The following is a 17,018-nucleotide window of genomic DNA, read 5'->3' on the forward strand; positions in this document are numbered from 1 at the left end:
TATTCGTTAGTTTTAATTATGCATGGCATTGAAACACTTTTAAGATGCCAAATGGGGGCCAAAGAGGATTGAAGGGAGGAAGCTATTCTGATCTAGACGCTGAGGTGCTTCAACTAATTTTAAAAGATCCACAGTTACATGCATGTGAGTGTTTGATAACTTATTAGATAACCATTATTTTATAGATTTATGACTAACTTTGACACATCCATAGTTGTATGGTTCTATGTTTATAACTGATTTTTAGTCTGTATGGGGGTATTCATATAATTTTTAAGAATATCAGGAATTTAGCTTTTATGACTGACCATTAATTGAATCCAAACAAGCCTCTTAGTGAAAGCTTTATTTATTTATTTATTTTTGGGATAAAAATGGGATTTCTTTTGGTAGAAGGCACTCCCTCTTACACTGTATATAAACTTCACTTATGGAGAGAGATTTGGTCTAATATATAAGCTTTATTTTTTAGTTTTTTTAACTATTTATTACTACCTCCAGTTCTAATTATAAGAGTCGGTTGACTAATTTGAAGAGATTAAGAAAGTAAGTTAGGTTAGTTATTTGTCCTAAATAGGTGTTGTCTTTCTTAAAATATTCTTACTAATAAAGTGTATTGACTAGAACTATCATTGTTAGAAGGGTCACTTTGAAAAAAATGTATAAATATGATATACAAAGTGAATTGAGGTCTTATATTTAGGATCAAAATAAAAGTCAAACAGGGTCTTATATTAAGGATCGGAGGTAGTATTATTTTTTCATATTTTACTCTTAATTAATTATATTTAGTACTCTCTCATTCTTGTATTTTTTAATCATTTTTTATTTATTATTTCTCTCATTTATTCTCTTAATAAATAAGAATAAATTAAAAAAATTATTCTTTTCTTATTAATTATTTTTAACTAATTCTAACTATTAGTTCCTTAAATATAATCTGATTATTTAAAGCTTATGTATAAGACTGGGGGAGTGTTTATTACATGCAATAGAGGAGGTATTTATTACAAGAAAAGAGGGATAAAATGAGGGAACAGAAAAAAAAAAGAAAAATTAAAAAGAGGAAGACGGGGAATGGGGGGTGAATCGGATAGATGAGATCGAAGTATCGCATTGAACGTTGAAGGGTCAAACTTCAAAGGGAAGAGAGGGGAGAAGAAGTTTGGGATAGGCGTTGGGTGCTTATGTTGACTGATCCGACACCGTCACCAGACAAAGCAAATAAAAAGCAAAGAAAGCAAAAGACGCCCAACCCGACCCCAACGTTGTCAATTATTTGCTCCTCTCTCCTCCTTTCTTTCTCTGTCTCTTTCCCCTTCTCTTCCGAATCCGAGGGATACAGCAACCTCAGATCCAAGCTCCCGACCCCCCCCCCCCACCTTTTTATTCATCTTCAGTCTTCCTTCTCAACCGGCCTCCGCTGAATTTTCCCCCCGAGATCGGTGAGTTTATCTTCATGCGCTTTCCTGCAACGACGAAACTTCGACTGCTTTCAATTTTTGTGTTTTTTTGCTTCTTATTAATTCACATCTTGGTTGGTCAGTCTTCAATTTAGTCTTTTCTTTAGATTTTTCAAAATACAAATACGATTCCTTCTTGTACGCTGATCGCCGGGTGAAAATCCTTTCAGGCTACCTCACTTTTCTTGTTTCGGGCTCTTTTCGGTTCTAGTTTGGATATCCATTTGCTTGCTTTTTTTTTTTTTGGTTGTTTGTCGAGAAATCTGTATATTAGCCCAGAAACTGCGTTAGACTGTCAGATATTTTATGCCTTGCTTTTTAGATGCCACCTCTCTGTCCTGAGGGTAGTATGCCACTGCCACACTTATTTTGCGGCACTAGATGGGGTGCTGTACTCAGATTGCATGATTTTTTTGTTATAAATCTTAATTGCTTGGGCGTGTTTCTGTTAGGTCTTCAGTGCTTTGTTAGATCCACAAGCTGTCCATGTCCACCTGGACAGAATCCGGGTCCTCTTTTGGAAGATACTCTCCTTCTCAACCGAGAGAAATTGCTTTACGTTTATAGTTAATTTTCTTTCATTGGTGTTGCATGAGAAAGCTAGTTTATTTAGGCCTGTATCTGTGTGTGTATGCTTGGTATCATCTCCATTTAAGTAGTGCACTGCTGAACTCATTATTCTTTGTAAGTTGGAATTACCTATTATTTCTGTGTAACGGTTGTACAGGTGAACCATTGACTTTTTGGAAGACTTGAAAGATCGATTTGTTGTTCAATCCCAGGGTTGCTCTTTATAAGTCATTTAGCCTCTATAGGGTCTGTATGACCTATTGTTTGAGGTGGCTGAATCTGCAAGCTAGACTGCCAAATCACTTCTTTTGATGGCATCAGCGGGTGTAGCACCTGCTTCTGGATTGAGAGATGTAAATGCAAATACGGTTGGCATTGACAAGCTGCCTGAGGAGATGAGTGACATGAAAATTAGAGACGACAAGGTAAAAGCAAACCTCCACGTCATCTTCCTCCGATTGCATTTCTTTTTGCATCCCCTTTGAACACATTCTTGATACATATCCAGTCTATTTATGTTGAAGCTTGTTAAATAAATTACAGGAAATGGAGGCAACTGTTGTAGATGGGAATGGGACTGAAACAGGCCATATAATTGTGACCACCATTGGCGGTAAAAATGGCCAGCCAAAGCAGGTATATTTTTTTTAATTGCTTGCGTGTTCTTTTTATATTTTACATGAAGAAAATGCGCTCAGTTGCTTATTTATTTTCCTCCTAATGGCTGTAGACTATAAGCTACATGGCTGAGCGTGTTGTTGGACAAGGTTCATTTGGTGTGGTTTTCCAGGTTAGTCCTTTTATTCTTTAGATGGAAGCTTTTGATTTGGTGCTTTTGGAACTTTGCCATGTAATGATTACTGTATGTTGTTTGGCCTTTGTTATTCAGGCAAAGTGCTTGGAGACTGGTGAAACAGTAGCTATAAAGAAGGTTCTTCAAGACAAGAGATACAAGAACCGGGAATTGCAAACTATGCGTCTTCTTGACCACCCTAATGTTGTATCTTTGAAGCATTGCTTCTTTTCAACTACTGAAAAAGATGAGCTTTATCTTAACTTGGTACTTGAGTATGTTCCTGAAACTGTCCATCGGGTGATCAGACACTACAATAAAATGAATCAAAGGATGCCGTTGATATATGTGAAGCTTTATTTCTACCAAGTATGTTTCTGTATACTGTGCTAGTATGTCTTTAATCATATTTACCCTACTGAGTATTCAATGGATATCATTTTGTTGAATCTCACGTCTCTTTATTATCATTATCATCATTATTTTTGTTACCAGATATTGAGAGCGCTTGCGTACGTTCACAACAGTATAGGAGTGTGTCACAGAGACATAAAGCCTCAAAATTTACTGGTATGTTGATATCCTACCGAGTATTTAATGTTCCTCTCACATACGTTTGGTTAAAATGCACTGTGCAAATTATGTGTTGCTTTATTTGTACTTTTGTGATTTTTCTGTCTGTTGATTTTGATGGTGTACTCAGTGTCACATGTCAATATCATTCTGGAAAGTAAGCACGTACAACTGTCATGTTGTTATTGAAGAAGTCAATATTAACTTGGCATTATTTTTTTGTCTTTTTACAAGGCTAACAGATTCTTAAAAGTTAGATGTGAAAATTGATTATTGTGATTAAACATTTGTAGTTATATGCATGAAATTGTTAAACATAATATCTACGAAACTTTAAAGACACTGCTGTCTGTGTAACGCTCAGAATTTTAACTTGTGGCATATACAAAATAATGCATGGATTTTAATCATACAGTTTTGGCTTTCTCTTTCTCTGTGGCTTTATTTTCTTAACTCAATTCATTTGCTTCTCCATTACAGGTCAACCCTCACACTCACCAGTTGAAGCTGTGTGACTTTGGAAGTGCTAAAGTTTTGGTTTGTATATTTTTGGAAACCCTCTATTCTGTTTTCTTGGATGTTCTATTTTTACATGACTTTATTCTTTTAATGGATATGACAGGTGAAAGGTGAACCAAACATATCTTACATCTGCTCTAGGTACTATAGAGCTCCTGAGCTAATATTTGGTGCTACTGAGTACAGCACAGCTATTGACATTTGGTCTGCCGGCTGTGTACTAGGCGAACTATTGCTTGGACAGGTATTTAACCATTTTATATATTGTTTGATGTTGATTGTGGATTCTTTTATATTGAGAATTCCTTGCTTTATGGAAACTAAGCAAAGTTTCTATTACTTCCAGCCTCTCTTCCCTGGTGAGAGTGGAGTGGATCAGCTTGTTGAAATTATAAAGGTGAGATAAGTTGTGAAGAATATTAGATGCAAAAATGGTTCTCTGCCTCTTCATGCTGATGCTTATATCTCAATATCCATGGCATTCAAATGCAGGTTTTGGGTACCCCAACGAGAGAAGAAATTAAATGCATGAATCCTAATTACACAGAGTACAAATTTCCCCAAATTAAAGCCCATCCATGGCACAAGGTATTGTAACGCCCTTTTATTCTATCCATTCACAGAAATTGCTGCATTGCAATGTTAATTCGAATGATTCATCTCCAGATCTTCCACAAGCGCATGCCACCTGAAGCCGTGGATCTTGTCTCAAGACTACTGCAGTACTCTCCAAATCTTCGATGCACAGCTGTGAGTATCTAATTTTTCAAGATTATAAAATGGCTTGTCTTGTAGTTTTCTGAATCAAGTGCATCCTTTGGCTTCATTCGGCAATGTTTATGGTTACATATAATCACTCAATAACATACAAACGACCTTGTGCTTACTATTTCAATTGTGCTATGTGCAAATGTAGTTGGAGGGTCTTGCCCATCCATTCTTTGATGAGCTGCGGGATCCAAATACACGCTTGCCAAATGGGCGGTTTCTTCCTCCACTATTTAACTTCAAGGCCAATGGTAATGATCTCCATTCCCATACAAGTGGTTATTATATGATAATCTTGATATTGAGGGGTTCAATGATGCTAGTATTGATGCTGATGATTTGATGCAGAGCTTAAGGGAGTGCCTGCAGAGATGCTCGTGAAGCTAATTCCGCCCCACGCCCGAAAGCAGTGTGCCTTATTTGGGTCATCGTGATGCGGCCTTCCCTAGTTAAAATTCTAGTCTCTGCCTGTAGAATTGTATTTAAGTCTCCTCTTCGTTCAGGTGGTCAAAATTGTTTTGTTCTGTTGATTTTTTTAAATCGCATGCCGTACAAAGCTGCTTTAGAAGCTTCACAGTTACGAGTTGTTTATAGAATTTGATGGGTTTTGCTAGCCCTCAAGGTTCAACAGGTTGTATTAACTAGAGAAGTTATTTATTTGAATATAATTGACCACTATCGACATGGCATTGTAATGTAGATGGTAGCTATTCTAAAGCTTCTTCGTCGATTATTTTCCCTTGTTGATGGCAAGTTTTGCAGCGTACGATACGATATTCTTGCTTTCAAGGCAATTGTCATTTCTGGTTTCTAACTTTCCCCGTTATAAAACTTGGCCGCGTCCACAACGACGGCGGTGGGCGGTTGGTAGTTGCTGGAAGGAGCTGGTAGGGTTCGTTTGGATATGACTTATTTAATTCATCTTAATGTTTGTGTGTGTGTGTAGAGTAAAAAATCTATGACGTGTATTTCTCAAACCCTAAGCAATGGACAAGTCCTGCCTAAATAAATTTTATTTGTGACTTCGCTCTGCTCCAAGATAAGGAATCTAAGCCTCTTTTTCAATACACTGCAAAACTGGTAACGTGTGATAATACAAACAAAACAATTACATGAGAGATAAGATTAGCAAAGTTGGCGGAATGAAGCAGCTTAGATATGCTGCCCGGCATACAGCTGGAGATGTGCACTTGCGTGGAAGAGTTTGAAAACTCCTGCTTTTGATGTTGATATTAATATCGTAATATAAAAATTCGCAAAAATTGCACTGTAAGTCGTGAAATTTGTTCTTCATTCCATGCGAGACTATGGGAAGCATGTTTTGTTTTCTTTAAGGAGTGAGTTGGTGATTAAAAATACAATACCCAACAGGACTTCGGGAAAAATACAGAGCTTGGACGCGATGATACAAAGCCAACAAAATTTGTGAAAAATTTAGACATAACATTATAAAAGTTTCCTTAATTGATGTTCTTGAAAAGACGGGTATTAATCACCTGTAATGTAAAGAAACTGAAATCATAATCACCTCTACTTTAAACATCGTCTGCTGATTTTGCGCCGAAAGATGTTTCGTCCTGTCCATCCTCCTTTCCTCTAATTTCGCAGCTCCCAATGGCAATAACGAAACTGACGCTCGCTATAACATCAATTGCACAATCATATTAAGCACACAACCGGGTTTTTTGTGTATTCACAAAACAAAATAAGAATAATACAAAGCCACATGCGGATAGCCCAAATGGTCATTGATGGAATGGGATGGAGCAGTATTTGGGATTAGTGTTTAGGGGAAGAAAAGAAAAAAGAAACTGGAATTTACGCAAATGGGAGATAAGTGTAAACAAAGTGGTAGGAATCAATCACAGAACCTAAGCTGATTCTTGCACTGAAAATAAAGGCTAGAAAGCTAGCGCTATGGAACTGTCTGAGACAGAATGAGTTGGATAATACTAAGCCACCACTATTGGCTCCCAGAGACTGAATGGAGTCAAAAAGCATCGCCAGAAGTAATGGCATCGCTGTTTGAGCCGCGAAAGTAAGCTACGATTTCAGAAACTATTAGCTTCGCAGTGGACCGACAGTGTTTTTTTTTTTTTTGGGTTGAAATAAAACACCACGCAAACGCGATCTACTCTATGCGGACTCTTCTTGGGGTTCCAATGCCAAGTAAGTCTCGTTGCAAGTGTTCCTGCATCTCCGGTGGAGGTGTGCTCCGTAGTCTTCTTCGTTGATTCTGCTTGAGGCCATGATGCGCCATCCTGTCAGCACAAAGGTTTGCCTCTCTATATATTGCCTTTAATGTGACCTGCCATTCTCTTCCCCTCATCTCGTTTATCTCTTTTATTAATCTACTGTAATCTTCACTTTGTGGTTGCCGCTGTATTATTTCTTCCACCACTAGCCCTGCGTCACTCTAGTGGACCGACAGTTGCGAGCATTCGAGCATATGTTTTTTTTCCCCCCCCTAATAGTAATCCACACAAAACCTAAGTAACGAATTTCAAATTGTTTTCGTATATAATGTGTATTACATATATTAACCGGTAAGAAAGAAGGTCTTACTCAGATACTAGTAATTTACAAAGGTCCATTCATTCATTCATATAAATCTTACACGCAAGAAATTGAGGTTAGTACTTTGGAGTCAAAAGCAAATGTCAATACTCAAAGTGAGGCTAATCATTTGTGATTGATTTCCCGTAATCATCGGTGTGAAGACACCGTCATGGGAGACCAGAGCACATGGGAATCTTCGCTAACCTTTTATACTTTCTGTAAAGCAGTTAAAGTCTAATTAATTAAGCGTCCATTAAATTAATCCTTCATACTAGGCAGAGTTTTGATACAGATAGGGCTATGTTATGGGAATGGCATAGCCAGACCAATAGAAAATGACAGTTATGGGAAGAAGATGGGAGGATTAAGGACTGCCCACTCCTCTGATTTCTCGTTATTCCGTTTTGCTGCTTTTCAGAACAGTCATATATACATTCATGTGTATGGAGAGTCCACTTTGTATAAAGAAATGCCAACGCCTATAATGTATTTGTCGCTTTCCACAGTAAAACCATTGAATATCAGGTACCGTGCTGAGCTTCCACTATGACTTGTTATCATGTATTGTGAACCAGCTTTTTTGCAGCTGCATGCACTTCAAGGCCTCCAGACTCCGTTCAACCTGTATTCTACTACTTAAAGTGCTCATAGTGGGCATTTAGGTCAATTACTTTTACTTCCTGCAACTCAGGGTGCCATAGCTTGTTCGTTAATTTGAGAGCCTTCTCCTTTTGTTGTTGACACTAATAGAATTCTCCCTTCCTTTTTTCAATTTTGGTCTGGTTTTAAAGTCTCTAGACCTGGAAAATGCTTAAAACGGAGAATTCCCATATTTCACTACTGGCATTATGTATAATTTTGAGCTCATTTTGTTGCACCCAAGCTAGACATCATTCTCATAAATCACCTCAACCCGGGAAACAGAATAACCATAATGCCACCAGTTACTTTGATGTACGAATATTTGGGGGCATTGGGGATGGAATAACAGATGATACAGAGGCATTCAAGATGGCGTGGGACACAGCCTGCCAAAGTGAATCGGCAGTGAATGTAATACATGTTCCCTCTGGTTTTTCCTTCATCGTCCAGTCTACCATCTTCACAGGCCCTTGCCGAGGTCGCTTGGTTGTAAAGGTAATCTTACTTTGTTCTATTCGGTTCTTGTATGCGTTAAGGGGTAGTTAAGTAAAGCTGAGTGATGGACTTCTGCTAGGTTGATGGGACTATCATGCCACCTGATGGACCTGAATCTTGGCCTGGGAACATCACTCGGCGCCAATGGCTTGTATTTTACAGAATCAACCCCATGTCGCTTGAAGGAGGAGGCTTAATAGATGGGAGAGGAGAAAAATGGTGGGACCTTCCCTGTAAGCCTCACAAGGTATTGATAATTTGAAATTTAATATCGAAAGTTTTAAAAACTGGTGCGCATCAAACAGTTGTTGAACCCACCTTGAACGGTACAGGGACCTCAGGGGACAACATTGCCAGGGCGTTGTGATAGCCCAGTTGTAAGTTGTGGACACATTCTTCTCCATTTTGTTTTTTCTGTCATTGCATTATAACTTGATAAAGGACATGATGCTCGGCATGTCTATGGTTCAGGCCATAAGGTTCTTTATGAGCTCAAATTTGACTGTGAAAGGAGTGAGGATCCAGAACAGCCCCCAGTTTCATTTCAGATTTGATGGCTGCACAAACGTCCACGTTGAATCAATCCACATAACATCCCCGGCACTAAGTCCCAATACAGACGGAATTCACATCGAAAATACCAAGGACGTTAGAATATACAATTCTGTGATTTCTAATGGTCAGTCACAAAACTACACCGGAAAACATAACCTCGCTCTAATTCTCTTACACTTGTCCCGTAATATATTGATTTTTTTCAGGCGACGACTGTGTGTCCATTGGAACTGGTTGTTATGATGTGGATATCAAGAATATCTCATGTGGACCTGGTCATGGAATAAGGTACTTTTCATAAAAGTTCCAGTCCCAAACGTACATGTCCTGTGAGCTAATTTTGTTACGTTGTTGCTGAATTCAGCATTGGAAGTTTGGGGAAACGCAACACTCGAGCCTGTGTTAGGAACATCAAGGTGAGGGAATCGGTGATCAAAGAGTCAGATAATGGGGTTAGAATAAAGACGTGGCAAGGCGGATCGGGATCAGTATTCAAAGTGTCATTCAGTAACATTGAGATGGAGAGTGTGAAGAACCCCATCATAATAGATCAGTTCTACTGCGTCACTCAGGATTGCACCAACAAGAGTTCAGCAGTGTTTGTATCAGATATAGTGTACACCAACATCAAGGGAAGCTACGATGTTAGGAGCCCACCTATGCGTTTTGCCTGTAGTGACTCAGTCCCCTGCACCCACCTAGCCCTCTCAGACATAGAGCTTCATCCTGCTCAACGAGACGCCGTGCTTGATCCTTTCTGTTGGAATGCTTATGGAGATTTGCAGACCCCCACAATCCCACCCGTCACTTGCTTGCGTGATAGGCTTCCTCGTTCCTTTTTACACAATGACTTGGATCGTTGCTGATCCAATCTTATACCCGTTTCTATAATTGTGAAAGTGTTGTGTGTCCTTGTATAAGTTACAGGCGAATGAATGTTAGGAGTTGAGTTTTAGATGCTCCTCCCCCAACTATTTGCTAAACTGTATCTTGCAATTAATCAGGTTTGGAATGGAAGTTTGGACTTGTTCACCCCTTCAGAGCTTCTTTGTTTCGCTAGTTTATAAATGAATGTTATGCTTGGGTGCTTCAACAACGTAAGACTGTTTCTTGCACAGACAGTGGTTCTTTCGGTGGACTTGATGTCTGACAGAATAACAAAACTTCTGTTTCCCATGATGACGAGAGGATTGTGGGTTTGGCTCGGATGAACTATTTGTCTACTCAAGCCGAGGAGCTGCAAGCTTGCAGAATCCATTGGCATGCATGATAACATTGTGATCAGATTGGAAAACGAATAGATATGTTAATGCAGAATAAGAAAATCGAAGTTAGAAAAGAGGACAATAGTTATTACAAACTAATCAGTAAGCTTCATAAGAAGATAAATTCTACGCGTGCCACTAATGAAAAGTGGTGACTGGTGAGACTTTCGGTCGCTGCGTAAGATATTTTTAAATTGAATAGAGGGAGACAAAAATGGAGAGAAGTCATAGAAGATATGCTAGTACTATTTTATTTAGTCTTCTTTTTCACTTCTCCTTTCTTATTTTAACGTCAAGATACTCGAAATGAAGAAGCACGGAGGGGCAAATTGGATTTTTCATTGCACGCGCAAAATGATGGGCCACATTCTTCATGCGCAAAGAAGGTAGGTAGAAACCAGACATGCGTTCACCAAGGAAACCCAAAATAAAAGAAAAAGGGTTAAAGAGAGAAGGGGCAGGGTTTAGGATTTGAGATAGCCAAACACAAGTATTTTCCCACCTTTTCAATTTGTCATTATTATTATGACGACCAGACTACAGTGTGCAATCAAGGATTATAATGAATGGATCTCACAGAACAGCTAATCTGCAAAATGTCTGTGTTCTGTTCTAAAGAAGAGGAAATGGAGGCAAAGTGAAAGATTGAGAATGATGTTGCAAAGGTAGGTAGCCAGGCAGGTCGGCAATGGCTTTATTTGGAGGTTCACAAAAGAAGAGATGAGGGTTGTGGCACTACCAGACTTTCAACTGCTGAATCATTAAAGGGGACAGCTCAGCTTAAAGGTGGGCAATGGAAGGCTTCCGCCTCAAGTTATCCTCAAGAGAGGGCAAAAGGAAAAGCCCTCTCATTCTTCACTCCTGCTAAATTATTATTCCTTTTTTCTCTCTCTCTTAGCGTCTAGCGTAGGAGGGGACTGTGGACGTGGGCTTTCTCAGTTTAGCTTTGGCTTTAATCATTCCAGAATAGAGGAGTAATGACCTTGACCTTTTGGGTTTCTAATGCAGGGAACTCAACAGTTACACCTACTTGTTCGACACTATATTTCGATTCCGCCCTTCGAAAAGGAACATCGGCTCTAACAATTCCGTCTCCGTCTACCAAAACAACCGGAAATGTTTCAAAAAAAGTAGGCATACGACGTACAAAAAGTTCACGCCCCTCTTTATCTCTAAAGATAGGGGTGTGTAGCAAGAGAGACAGCAACTCCAAGAAATGAGAGCAAATGAGGAAGCTTTTAATTTGTTCACACTTCAGGATAAAATTACCCTTTAATCTTCTTTATTCTTCTCATGTTACCCACAATATTTCGTTTACTTACCAAAGGTGTGTTTAAAATGTGATACTTAAATGAGTTGACAATATCAGCGGAGTGGGGGACAACGTATTTCATGGGCCTACGAATTCCAACCTGCTTTCATAGGGACCGGACTGCTTACCTACACTCCTCCTAAGGTGGCTGATCATATTCATCCCACCATCCCTTGCTTTCCTTCTTCTTCATTATTATTCTATTTTATCTTTTTCCCTGTCCTTCCTTCTCTTTTCCTCCGCCAAAGGGATTAAATTAATTTTTCCTTGCTTCCCATACATATAATATTACAAAATCCCAAAAAATACTTTTAAAATTTCAAAATTTTAACTCAGAAATAGCAACAAAAATGTGTTGTGATTTAATTTTTAAATGTTGTCAGTTATTATTAAAATATAGTAAACACTAAACAATACTCCCTCCGTTCCTTATTATAAGAGACAGATAACCAAATTACGTTGATAAAAAAAACAGTTAAAATTAGTTGAGGACAATTAATGTATAAAAAGTATAATATTTTTTCCAACAATGCCCTCATTAATAAGGAGAGAGTATGAGAGAGAACAATTAAATTATTAAAAGAAAGAGAAGTGAGAGGGAGAGAGAGTATGAGTTGGAGACAAAATAAATAGGGATAAAATAGGAAATCAATACAAAAAAATAGAGCCAACTTTTAAGTGTCTCTTATATATGGGAACATGCTATAAGCATCAAATGTCTCTTATAATAAAGAACGGAGAGAGTACTAATTTAGAATTTAAAAATTTAAAAATATTTTTTTTAGACTCCCTAAAATATTTAACATTTTATCCAGAATTTGAACTTTAGGTAATATGAAATTTTAAACTCTTCTTCTTATAGCAAAAATAAAGTGAAATCTTTCCAAGTAAGCATGCTTCATATACTGGAGGAATTTTTTTGGCATAACATATGCTATAAGAATTAAATCCGGATCAACTTACTCAAATGACAACCTTAATTAATAATCCTTCAATTCTAAATATAAGACACAATTTGTAATCTAATTTACATTATAAAGCCGGTCCTATATATATTTAGGACCGGATGACATGTTAGGAATGAAATGCATGGTGAAAATGAAAAAAAAGAAGAAGAAGAAAAAAGGCCCCACGACTAAACAAATTCGGGATGGACAAAATTCATAAATCTAAACACCTGAAGGATTTTTGCCAAAATGCGGCACCAACTCTGTTCTAAATAAAATCTAGCCAATTACATTATAGAATAGTTTTCAAAATTATTAGGAGTATGACAAACTGAAAAGATAATAAAATTACCAAAATTTCAAGAGAAAGATCAGGGCAATAAATTCATGCATATACGATGTGATATTTATGATGTCTTGTGACCACTATATATAAATATATATATAGTTCATTCCGACACAGTCTCGTCTATTAAAAATAAAAATGAACGGTTTACGAGGCAGAGCTACTGCGTTATTGATTATTGACACCCTTTTTAATGCGTATAAAATGCGGTAACTACGGTAACCATTTTTAATTGGATTAACGGCTCTACAGTGGATTAGAACGTAACATTCCAATTAGATAAGGATTTTTTTTTAATGCTCTGATTTGTTTCCCTTACAAAAAATTGTATTTCTGTTGACTCGAAAGCGCGTTGACGTGGCAGGTCTTCACTTATGTGAGAAATTATTTAGAAAGATTGTTTGTCCGAATGGTGGTTAGTGACGTAACGGAAGCGACGTCAGCCCTGGGCCTCATCCAATGAGGGAAATTCGATCTGCTTTAAACCAGACTAACCCCTTCGTTCTTGCTTTTTACCAAAGAACCCCCAAACACATGTATGATTATGTACTTGATCCGCTTTTTAATATAAGAATCAGATTCTTATTAATAATATGTATTAAGAACAATTATTATTTAATAAAATATTTAACATATATAATTATTACAATAACCATTTTAAAAAAAATAAATAAATATGAAAAACAAAATAAATGGAACATCGTATCACCGAAATCTCGTGTGCTTTCTTTTTGCCTTTTGGAGTTTTTTACTGGGAAGCGACAACGCATTACGTTTTTTTTTTTAAAAAAAGAAGAGAACCAACGCATGGAATACACAGAAAGGCAGGGCTATTTGATTGTTGTTCAACTTCATTCGCGAGCTATTTAACACCATTATTTTTGTAAAGCACAATTATTTGCCCGTATAATATAATTAACATGTATATAGAATGTTTTTGGCTTGACTTGGAATATATACGTCACAATAATAACTCGTCATACTCCTTGGCATATTGATCTTCTAGATTCCTTTTGGCAGGAATGAATGTCCTTATAGCCAGGGAAGCAACCCGGAAACTGCATGCCATTACCGCTCCTTCTCTCTTTTTTCTCGGAAAATTCATCTATTACTCCTTCCCATACATTCCTTCTTCCTTTAAATCAAAACCCGTGAGCATGGAGGGCACGAGCGACAGCAAGAAGAGGAAGATTTGCTGCGGGGAGGATGACGAAGAAGAAGATGATGAAATCAAAATGGAGAAATTCTTCGCTCTGGTCAGAAGCATTCGAGAGAGCCGCGAACGGCTGATCAAGTTTGGGTCAGATGCGTACGGGGAGACAGAAAATGGGAGCGGCAAGGCACAGAATAGAGTGGGAGTTTGGAAGCCGCAGTTTCAGATTGAAGATTTCATGGAAGTAGATCCTCATCAGGATCGGAGCCAAAAGCATGCTCCTCTGAACTCCTCTCTACCAGATCATGCTTCTCCTGATAAGAAGAAAGTAGCGGATGAGGAGAGGGAAGCAGAAAAGGGCATGAATCTCAGCCTCTCGCTTTGAAGTTAGTTCTAATTATGTTCTTTTTTTTTTTTTTTGACCAGCAGTTCCAATTAAGTTCAGTCCGACTTCTGCATACCCTCTTCGTTGTGTTTGCTTGTATGTCCACACGCAGATGCAGCTACCAACTAGCTTGTTTTCTGTATGCTGCATCTTGTAGCTCGTTAATCCTTAATTCATGGCTTTCATTTTAGTGTTTGCCTGTGTGGCTTTTCAGTTCCAGCCACAATTTCTGCCCCACCATTTGATCTTCACATATATACCCACGCACAGAGTATCAGGTCGAACAACTTCTCTTATATAATCCTATATCCCGGAGTTCGGCTTGGGAATTTGGTTCCTGGATTTTGGTTATGGAGGCCTCCTCTTCCAAGGATTGAGGGTTTAAAATTTCAATTTCGCCTCCCGTCTTGCTCTTAACAAGTTCTACTACTCCTCTACCTTTCACATCATTCAAATTTTTAAATTACTTCGCTTCTTATTGTAAGATTTAGTTTGAAATTATTTAAACATTAAATACATTTTTATCAGTTTTACCTATAATTGATTACATTATTTTTTTTTACATATTCTTTTTATGTTTTGTTCCTCATTATCTCTGTGTTTCACTTAGCCTCTTGTAGATACAAATATATCTAGACAAAAATATTTTTTACATATTTATTATTTTTAATTAAGAAAAACATTGTAAAAAAAGATCTTGAAAATAGAAAAATTACAAATTGGGACTCTTTACAATATTAATATTGATTTTGATAATAATTGATGAGTAAATGACAATAATTTTTGTGAACGGGTCCCTATATGTAATTTTTTAATTTTTAATATCTTTTTTTGACAATTTTTCCTTTAATTAATTATACCATATTACTTAAATCATGCAACTCAATTATTGTAACCTTATAAAAAGGACGGGAGTACTAATTACTGCTATAAAAAAAGAGAGCATTTTTATCATTTTTACCCTACAATTAATTACATTATTTTTTGACATATTCTTTTTATGTTTTTTCTCATTATTTCTGTCTTTCACTTATCCTCTTGTAAATACAAATATATTTAGACAAAATTATATTTTTTTCACGTACTTATTACTTTTAATTAATTATAACATATTGCCTAAATCATGCAATTTGATTATTTAAATCTTATAAAAAGGACGGGAGTACTAATTACGGCAGTACAGTGAAGGATGGTGCGTAGCTAAAATAATGACCGACGTGATGGCGCAAAATAATAATAATTGAGAGTTTGAAACTGTGTGACGATAATTTTATAATTAAAAAGAATTAAAAATATTTTAGTAAGTATAATGTTTATTTAGTCTTATTTATAAATTATTTTTAATATGTTTTATGGGAGTCAATAAAAATATTAAATCTTATTAATTGTCTTAAAATTTAATAAATTTATTTTTATTTAATACTCCTCTGATTCTTAATATAGTATCCAATTCTTGAGTTAGTCTTGGTTCTAAATACAAGACTCATTTCTCATATTTATCAATTTTCTCTAAATTACCCTTATAGATACTTTCTCAACCATAATCAAGTAGAAAAGAGAGGGGGTATTAAGAAAGATGATTATGGTATTTTAAGAAAAATGTGTCACTTTTCTTATAATTAACTAATTTACCTAACTTTTTAATCTAATCAAATTAATTAAATGGGTCTTATATTAAGAATTAGAGGAGTATATACTTTATTTTAAGAATGTAAAATTTACACATATTTTTATGCAGTATAATTTTATAAATGGGATAAAAAAGGGAAAATCCCAGAAAAAGCCATTGGAATATACCAAATCCCAGATTGGGCCCTTAAATTTCGAAAATGACAGAATGGGTCATTGACCCAATCTGTCATTTGTGAAATTCAGGCGAATTGACATTTTTACCCCTGAGCAAAAGTGAGTAGTTATTCTCTAAACAAATCTAGGTAACGCTTATACTGTTCTAGTGATTACAAGATTCGTTGTAGTTAATAATAAGGTACCTGACAATAATAAGATACCTGACTATGAAAAAATGAGTAGTTATTCTTTACACAAATCTAGGTAATGCTTACATTGTTCTAGTGATTACAACATTAGTTGTAGTTAATAACAAGACATCTGACTATGAAAAAGTGAATAGTTATTCGTTATACGAATCTAGGTAACACCTAAACTCTTATAGTGATTCCTTGAATCATTGTAGTGAATGAATAAATGAGGGCAAAATTGTCAATTCGTCTGAATTTAACAAATGACAGATTGGGTCAATGACCCATTCTGTCATTTTTAAAATTTAAGGGCTCAATCTGACATTTCCCATATTTCAAGGACCTTTTTTGGGATTTTCCCATAAAAAAAGGCAGAGTCAATGCCTTGATTTCTGTGATGCGGATGCCGGCTGTTGGAGTGGCTTCCTCGCCTTTTCTGAGAGTCTATGCTTTTCTTTTTCTTTCCACCTCTCTACCAATGCAAGATTCTCGCAGGAGGAAGAGCCTTACCACGTAAAATCTCCTTGCTTAATGAAGGCACGTTAAGAAACACAACCTCCGTTCTTATTTATAAGAACTACAGGTGACATTTTATAATTAGGATAAGAGACAGTACTAATAAATTAACTGGAAACGAAAGAAGTGACGAACCTGCGAATTGGATTATGGTAATGTACGTAACGAAGACACGTCG

At 36.7% G+C, this 17,018-nt stretch overlaps 3 protein-coding genes across 5 annotated transcripts; all 3 read left to right on the forward strand.

Moving 5' to 3' along the window:
* The first annotated feature begins 1,271 nt into the window (after positions 1-1,271).
* LOC114728311 (glycogen synthase kinase-3 homolog MsK-3-like) lies at positions 1,272-5,462 on the forward strand. Of its 2 annotated transcripts, none has more exons than XM_028915197.1 (13): positions 1,272-1,445; positions 2,191-2,458; positions 2,577-2,669; positions 2,764-2,823; positions 2,923-3,195; positions 3,322-3,396; positions 3,880-3,936; positions 4,022-4,162; positions 4,265-4,315; positions 4,411-4,506; positions 4,585-4,668; positions 4,835-4,937; positions 5,035-5,462. In XM_028915197.1, the coding sequence occupies exons 2-13, from the start codon at positions 2,345-2,347 to the stop codon at positions 5,118-5,120; spliced, it is 1,233 nt and encodes a 410-aa protein (XP_028771030.1). In that variant the 5' UTR covers positions 1,272-1,445; positions 2,191-2,344; the 3' UTR covers positions 5,121-5,462. The 2 variants fall into 2 exon arrangements, with proteins under 2 accessions (XP_028771030.1, XP_028771031.1); XM_028915198.1 differs by having other exon boundaries at positions 2,246-2,458.
* A 697-nt stretch (positions 5,463-6,159) lies between these two features.
* On the forward strand, positions 6,160-9,977 carry LOC114728310 (polygalacturonase At1g48100-like). Of its 2 annotated transcripts, XM_028915196.1 has the most exons (7): positions 6,160-6,961; positions 7,821-8,382; positions 8,462-8,629; positions 8,715-8,759; positions 8,854-9,061; positions 9,144-9,225; positions 9,302-9,977. In XM_028915196.1, the coding sequence occupies exons 2-7, from the start codon at positions 8,053-8,055 to the stop codon at positions 9,801-9,803; spliced, it is 1,335 nt and encodes a 444-aa protein (XP_028771029.1). In that variant the 5' UTR covers positions 6,160-6,961; positions 7,821-8,052; the 3' UTR covers positions 9,804-9,977. The 2 variants fall into 2 exon arrangements, with proteins under 2 accessions (XP_028771029.1, XP_028771028.1); XM_028915195.1 differs by lacking the exon at positions 6,160-6,961 and having other exon boundaries at positions 7,159-8,382.
* Positions 9,978-13,832: 3,855 nt separating this feature from the next.
* Positions 13,833-14,576, forward strand: LOC114728313 (protein NIM1-INTERACTING 1-like). Its single transcript, XM_028915201.1, has one exon. It carries the CDS (start codon positions 13,965-13,967, stop codon positions 14,343-14,345), a length of 381 nt encoding a protein of 126 aa, XP_028771034.1. The 5' UTR covers positions 13,833-13,964; the 3' UTR covers positions 14,346-14,576.
* The last annotated feature ends 2,442 nt before the right edge of the window (positions 14,577-17,018 follow it).

Source organism: Neltuma alba, unplaced genomic scaffold, assembly GCF_004799145.2.
Source record: "Neltuma alba isolate B1F8T4 unplaced genomic scaffold, ASM479914v2 tig00012532_pilon, whole genome shotgun sequence".
NCBI classification, from domain to species: Eukaryota; Viridiplantae; Streptophyta; class Magnoliopsida; order Fabales; family Fabaceae; genus Neltuma; species Neltuma alba.